The 7,857-nt window shown below is 40.6% G+C and overlaps 1 protein-coding gene across 1 annotated transcript; it reads right to left on the minus strand.

The window, feature by feature from the left end:
• Window positions 1-1,718: 1,718 nt before the first annotated feature.
• LOC137734265 (uncharacterized) lies at window positions 1,719-6,652 on the minus strand. The gene is made up of 6 exons (XM_088698619.1): window positions 6,253-6,652; window positions 5,708-5,847; window positions 4,933-5,158; window positions 3,029-3,096; window positions 2,290-2,394; window positions 1,719-2,060 (listed from the first exon to the last, which is right to left on the minus strand). Exons 1-6 carry the CDS (start codon window positions 6,650-6,652, stop codon window positions 1,719-1,721), a joined length of 1,281 nt encoding a protein of 426 aa, XP_088554745.1.
• Window positions 6,653-7,857: the final 1,205 nt, after the last annotated feature.

A 7,857-nucleotide genomic window follows, 5' to 3' on the forward strand; every position in this document is an offset into this window, starting at 1 on the left:
TTGCTCTCGTGCGAACTCGCTTAACTTCGAAGTTTCGATGGAACCCGGAGCTAGTGGGTTCCCAAAAGGCCTCGTGCTAGGTAGAGATGGGAATATACATATAAGGCTTATAGGATCCACACCCTGGGCGATGTGGGATGTTACAATATAATGCATACGACATGGTATTTAGAACGCAAAGACCATTTAAACGGTTTCTGGGAAACATAAGGCATATATTATATTATATATATATATATATATATATATATATATATATATATATATATATATATATATATATATATATAACCAAAAGCCCACTCACTGGTATGTAGCCGGGTCGTAACCACCCCCCATGGTCCTCTGGAAACGTTTTACCAATATGTGAAACAACTAATTTAATGTTATTTTAAAGCACATAACCATCACTATGAAATAACTTTTCATACGTTGCTCAATTGGGGTGTTTGAATATACCATCATGGCCCACTCAACACTACGAGCATCCCCATATTTTTAGAATAATTTTTCGACGTTCCACATGCTGGGCAAAGCACGGCCACACATGCAGCCACTTGCCTGGCACGTTGGACGGAATCTTTAACGCCGTTAAAGAATATTCCGTTAAATAATGGAATACACCGCTAAATATACCTAATGCCATTAGGTATATTCCGTCAAACTTGACGGAATATTCGTCTTCTTCCCTGGTGGTTCACTGGATTCCATCGCCGGCCGCCGACTGTGTCACCGGAAATTGGAAAAGCTTAAAATGTTAACATCTTTATCATTTCTCAACCAAATTTCATGAAATTTATATGGATTTAAAGCTCTCAACAAGGAGAACACATCCATACCTGTTAAAACTCCAAAATCCAATGGAAAATGGCTGGAAAAAATCCTTGAAAAACCAACTATTCCTGCATACCCACTACCGAGCTTTTTTCGACATCCAAACTTAACCAAAACTAGTCTAACGTGCCAGGGAAGTTGAGTAATTACCTTACTAAGCCTCAAAACTAACTAAAACCTTCGCGATCACATCGGAGAAAATTACACCCCTTGTCAGAGCTCAGATATCTCAAGTTCTACTAGTCATTTCCTCAAACCAAGGGTACGGCTCAACTCATGAGGTCGAAAGAAGCACGATGATGCTAACCTTACACTCGATCAGTGAACTTTTGAAAGGATTTTGGGAGCTGTGAGTTCAGATTGTACGGAAAGAGAGAGTTTGAGAACGAGAGAGCATGTGAAGGAAAAAGGGCACGTGTGGTGTAGGTGTGTGTGACCTTGTCCGGATTAGGCAATTTTAAGTTGCCATAATTTCTATTAGGCTACAACTTAGGGCCACCAATTTGGTCCTAAACAACCCTACAATTTTAATTGGATCCCAAGGGATAGGAAATAAGGTAATTGGTCCATTGTCTTGGTCATTTTTCTATTTTCTTAGTCCGCTTATACAACCACCATACATCATTTCAAGGGCAAAATCATCATTCCCACGCTTTCGAAGATAAAATATATTATAATTCAGGACGGGTCGTCACAACCTACCCCCCTTAAGAAAATTTCGTCCTTGAAATTTCATACAATAACACAACAACCACTAATATTCATAAAACAAGCGTGGATACATATCTCGCATACGATCCTCTGTCTCCCAGGTGGCTTCTTCCACTGAGTGGTTCCTCCACAAAACTTTCACCAAGCGCACTGTTTTGTTCCTCAAAACCTTATCAATCCAAAATCGTTATTGGCTCCTCATCATATGTCAAATCTGGATTAATTTCCAGTGGTTGAGGAGGTAATACATGTGACAGATCAGAAACATAATGGCGAAGCATGGAAACATGAAAGACATCGTGTACTTTCGCTAGTTCTGGAGGTAACTCAAGTCTGTAGGCAACTTCACCGACTCGCTTGGTGATCTGGTAAGGTTTGATGTAGCGAGGACTTAGCTTACCCTTCTTACCAAATTGCACTATGCCTTTCCATGGGGATAATTTCAAGCATACCCAATCTCCCACATTATACACTCTATTTGTGGCGGTCAGCAAGGCTCTTTTGTCGATCCTGGGCTGCTTTCAGGTTAAATTTAACTACCTGAATATTCTGAGTAGTGTCGTCCACAATCTCTGGGCCCACTAATACCTTCTCACCAACTTCTGACCAACAAAGAGGGGTACGACAAGATTTACCATATAACGCCTCAAAATGTGTCATCTCGATGCTAGAATGGTAACTATTATTATAAGCAAACTCCATCAAATTCAAACGCTTACGTCAAGCATCACCAAACTGTAGTACCGAAGATCTCAGCATATCCTCTAATGTCTGGATAGTCCTCTCGGATTGTCCGTCAGTATGGGGGTGATATGCCGTACTATAAAGTAATCTCGAACCAAGTGCCTCCTGAAAATGCCACCCAAAACTTAGAAGTAAACCTAGGATCCCAATCAGAAATGATACTAATTGGAATCCTGTGTTATTTAACAATTACTGAGATAAACAACTCAGCTAATCGGCTTAAGGAATAGTTCTCCCGAATTCGTATGAAGTGTGTTGACTTAGTAAGCCGATCTAGTATACCCAAATGCTGTCATAACCATTTCGTGTATGAGGAAGCTTGTACACAAAATCCATAGTAATATTTTTCCATTTCCATTAGGGAACGGGAAGTGGCTGCATCAACCCAAAAGGTCTCTTCCTTTCAGCTTTAACTTGCTGGCAAATTGCACATCTACTCACATACTCGGCAATCTCCTTTTTCATGCCAGGCCAATAGTAGAAAAGGCCAAATGGTATGATACATTTTAGTACTTCTAGGACGCATTGCATAAGCTAAAACATGTGCCTCATCAAGAATATCTTTCTTTAGCTCAGCAATATTCGATACGTACATCCATTTCTCCTGCATAAGCATGCCATCAGATTCCCGCACTCTAAGGTCTTTCTTTTTCCTTTGTGACACTGCCTGAATTAACTCTTGAATTTCTTCATCATTCACCTAAACCTCGAGTACATGATCAATCAAAATCGACCTGACCTGAAAGTTAGCAAGTAAAGCTTCCTCCCGACCTTCCACCCCCAATTTCACTCTAGTGGATCTCAAGTCTGCGAGAAGAGGAACACAACAAGCATATAAAGCATTAACTCGACCTTGGGATTTTTTGCTAAGCGCGTCTGCCACTACATTTAAACGACCAGGTGATACTTAGTCGTGCAATCATAATCGCTGAGCAATTCTATCCACCTCCGTTGTTGGAGGTTAAGATCTCTCTGGGTGAAAAGATACTGAAGACTCTTATGATCTGTAAAGATCTTACACTTTTCTCCATATAAATAATGCCTCCAAATCTTCAAGGCAAAGATAATGGCTGCTAACTCAAGATCATGCGTTGGATAATTCATCTTCAACAAACTTTGTTTTTGCCCATTCACATTTTCTGTTTTGCATCCCTCCAGGTTTTAGTTGCTGAAAGTTCGTATCTACGAGGATTCTTGGCAAGTCTCAGTATAGGTGGCCACCTCTAAGGGTATAATCCTTACCTACTCTACTATACTTTACTTATGCTCTGATGTCACGTGTGAATTGGTTCATTCCTACACCAGTGCACTCTGGTATTTAGGCACTCTTAGGTTTAAATTTATTCACACTTTCCACATTACTACACTTTATGACTTCGTCACCTTCCAGGTGTCGGCCATCACAACTCAATTCGGAGTCCTAGTGGACATTCCGGGTCAGGGTGTGTCAATTGTCACATCCCGGCCCGGGCCCTCACCACATCTTGGGCCCGACTCCACCATAGCACGATATTGTCCACTTTGGGCCCCTACCACACCCTCACGGTTTTGTTGCTGGGAACTCACACGAGAACTTCCTAGTGGGTCACCCATCCTGGGATTGCTCTCTGCAAACTCGCGCGAACTCGCTTGACTTTCGAGTTCCTACGGAAACCGAAGCCAATAAGCTCCCAAAAGGCCTTGTGCTAGGTAGAGATGGGAATATACATATAAGGCTTATAGGATCCACTCCCTTGGGCGATGTGGGATGTTACAATCTCACATCCCGGCCCGAGCCCTCACCACATCCCGGGCCTGATTGCACCGTAGCACGATATTGTCCGCTTGGGCCCTGACCACGCCCTCACGGTTTTGTTTCTGGGAACTTGCACGAGAACTTCCCAGTGGGTCACCCATCATGGGATTGCTCTCGTGCGAACTTGCTTAACTTCGGAGTTCCGATGGAATCCGAAGCCAGTAAGCTCCTCGTGCTAGGTAGAGATGGGAATATACATATAAGGCTTACAGGATCCACTCCTCTAGGTGATGTGGGATCTTACAATCCACCCCCCTTAGGGGCTCGACGTCCTCGTCGGCACACTTCCGGGCAGGGATTGGCTCTGATACCAAATTATCACATCTTGGCCCGGGCCCCTACTACATCCCAGGCCCGACTCCATCGTAGCACGATATTGTCTGTTTTAGGCCTCGACCATGCCCTCACAGTTTTGTTTCTGGGAACTCACATAAGAACTTCCCAGTGGGTCACCCATCCTAGAATTGCTCTCGCACGAACTCGCTTAACTCGGAGTTCTGATGGAATCCGAAGCCAGTGAGCTCCCAAAAGACCTTGTGCTAGGTAGAGATGGGAATATACACATAAGGCTTACAGAATCCACTCCCCTGGGCGATGTGGGCCTCGTGCTAGGTAGAGATGAGAATAGACATATAAGGCTTACAGGATCGACACATTGGGCGATGTGGGATGTTACACTTTAAATCAATAAATATTGGAAATGAAAAACATAATTTGACTAAAAAAAATGGAAAACATAATACTAAATTAGTATATGCATACCACGTATACTCTTTCACCAATCTCAGGGCCCACCAGTACTCTTTCACCAACCTCTGACCAACACAATGGCATACGACAAGACTTACCATAAAGTGCCTCAAAAGGTGACATACCAATGCTCGAATGGTAGCTGTTATTGTAGGCAAACTCCATCAAATCTAAACACTTATGCCAAACATCACCAAACTGTAATACCGAAGATCTTAGCATATCCTCAAGCGTCTGAATAGTCCTCTCAAATTGCCCATCCGTTTGAGGGTGATACGTCGTACCATAAAGTAACCTCGAACCAAGAGCCTCCTGAAATGCCACCTAGAACTTAGAAGTGAATCTAGGATCCCGATAAGAAACAATACTAACTGGAACCCCATGGTATTTAACAATCTTCGATATGAATAACTCAGCTAATCGGCTTAAGGAATATTTCTCTCGTATTGGAATAAAGTGTGTTGATTTAGTAAGCCGACCCACTATCACCCAAATGTCATCATAGCCATTTCGTGTACGAGGAAGCTTGTACACGAAATCCATGGTAATATCTTCCCATTTCCACTGTTGAACGGGAAATGACTGCATTAATCCAAACGCCTTTTTCCTCTTAGCTCTGACTTGCTGACAAATCACACAACGACTCACATATTCAGCAATTTCTCTTTTCATGCCAGGCCAGTAATAAAATGGTCGAATGGTATGATACATTTTAGTACCTCCAGGATGCATTGCATAAGCCGATACATGCGCTTCATCAAGAATTTCTTTCTTTAACTCTGCATTATTCGGCACATACATTCTTTTCTCTTGCATAAGCAAACCGTCTAATTCTCTAAATCTGAGATCTTTCTTTTTCCCCTAATTTCTTGCCTGAATTAACTCTTGGGTTTCTTCATCATTAATCTGAGCCTTGAGCACTCGATCAATTAATATTGGCATGACCTGAAAATTAGCAAGTAAGGCTTCCCTTCGATCTTTCACCCCTAACTTCACTCTAGTGGACCTCAAGTCTGCATAAAGAAGGATACGACAAGCGTATAAAGCATTAATTTGGCCTTGTGACTTCCTACTAAGTGCGTCAGCCGCCACATTTGCACGACCAGGGTGATACTTAATCGTGCAGTCATAATCATTAAGCAATTCAATCCATCTTTGTTGTCGAAGATTAAGACCCCTTTGAGTGAAAAGATACTAAAGACTTTTATGATCTGTAAAAATCTTACATTTTTCACCATAAAGATAATGTCTCCAAATCTTGAAGGCAAAGATAATGGCTGCTAATTCAAGATCATGAGTAGGATAATTCATCCCATGAGGCTTCAACTGTCGCGAAGCATAAACAATCACCTTACCATGCTACATCAACACATATCCTAGACCATTCAAGGAAGCATCACTGTAAATCTCAAAATTACCACTGTCATCTAGGAGTGCCAAAACAAGTGCATGAGTGAGACAATACTTCAACTGCTGGAAACTCTGCTTACAATTATCGTCCCATTCAAATTTAACATCTTTTCTTGTCAACCTCGTTAGTGGTAATGCAATAACTGAAAAATCTTTAACAAACCGTCGATAATAACCTGCCAGACCAAGGAAACTCCGTACCTCTGTGACGGTTCGTGGCTGCTCCCAATTCTCAATGGATGCTACCTTTTGAGGGTCTATCTGAATACCTTGGGTGTATATAACATGTCCCAAAAATGCCACTTGATTTAACCAAAATTGACATTTGCTAAACTTAGCATACAATTGATGTTCCCTCAATTTCTTCAACACTAAAGTGAGATGTTGAACATGCTCTGCTTTAGACATAGAGTACACCAGAATATTGTCAATAAAGATAATGACAAATCTATCTAGATATGGTTGGAATACTCGATTCATCAAGTCCATAAAAGCTGTAGGTGCATTAGTTAACCCGAATGGCATCACAAGAAACTCATAATGACCATATCGAGTCCTAAAAGTTGTCTTAGGAACATCTTCACTTTTGATCTTCAATTGATAGTGATAGGAGCATATTCATGCGACTTAAATAGCTTGTTCTCGTGCATTTACGTTATGTTTCTTTAGTTATTTTAGTACTTTAAGCTATTTTCGTGTGTTTGTAGGTCCAAAGGGCTAAATGATGCGAGAATTATACGCACACAAATTAAACCCTCTTTTCGTCAAATTGTAGTATATGTATAAGTAGGGATCGTTCTGGACCGGGGATTAGGAGGGATTGTTAATCACTTGGATTTGACTCAAAAACGTAAAAACACAAAATAAAATGATTTCTAACTAATTTGACATTAAAGTAAAGGGGGATTTAGATTTTGAACGAAATTAAACTAAATGCACAGATTCTAATTAAAACAGAATGTAAAAACGAAATGGATGAAATAAAATGATGAGAAACTAGTTAGAGGGTTCCTTATCCACACATGAACATAAGCATATAAATTGACTCCCAGTTATGACTTCAACAAACGATGAATGACAATGCTCCAAGTTAATTAGGTACGCTTAAATTAACCTTCAGATTTCCCTAGATTCATTGGATTGAATGGGATACGCATTACAACCAAATTATTCCTAATCAAAGTCCCTAACATGGAATACGCATGATAGAGACATTCAACAAAGATCATTAAGTTCAACGGAAATCATAAACATCGACTAGGCATTCATAACTATGGAATACGCATGTTAATCCAGCCTAGGGTTTACTAAACACAATCGTGACTAGCGATCTTTACTACTCATGAATATAAGTTCATAACGATTAGGTGAAATTCCCTTATATCCTAGCATCAAGTTTAGGCATGCAAATTAAGTGTCGACCCTCAACCCAATACATAAACAAGTTCTTAATCAAAACAGAAAAGTAACCCACATCTAAAGTTCATGAGTTCATAACTGGAGTAAATCAAATCATAACCAACATATGTCCATGGTTTCAAATTCGCCTCTAACTAAAAAGAAATTAGTTCCACATGTTTAACATAATTGAATAACAAGTTAAATTAAACATG

The sequence above is a fragment of the Pyrus communis genome, chromosome 1, assembly GCF_041283825.1.
Source record: "Pyrus communis isolate YQ-2024b chromosome 1, ASM4128382v1, whole genome shotgun sequence".
Lineage (NCBI taxonomy): Eukaryota > Viridiplantae > Streptophyta > Magnoliopsida > Rosales > Rosaceae > Pyrus > Pyrus communis.

Excerpts from the sequence above, each read along its gene's own strand:
- LOC137734265 (XM_088698619.1), bottom strand. The coding sequence starts at position 6,652 with ATGTCTAAAGCAGAGCATGTTCAACATCTCACTTTAGTGTTGAAGAAA. Across the intron at positions 5,848-6,252 it reads GGCACTCCTAGATGACAGTG|ACTTGAGGTCCACTAGAGTG; the intron begins GTAATTTTGAGA and ends TTCTTTATGCAG. Across the intron at positions 2,395-3,028 it reads CTTTACTTGCTAACTTTCAG|GAGGCACTTGGTTCGAGATT; the intron begins GTCAGGTCGATT and ends TGGCATTTTCAG.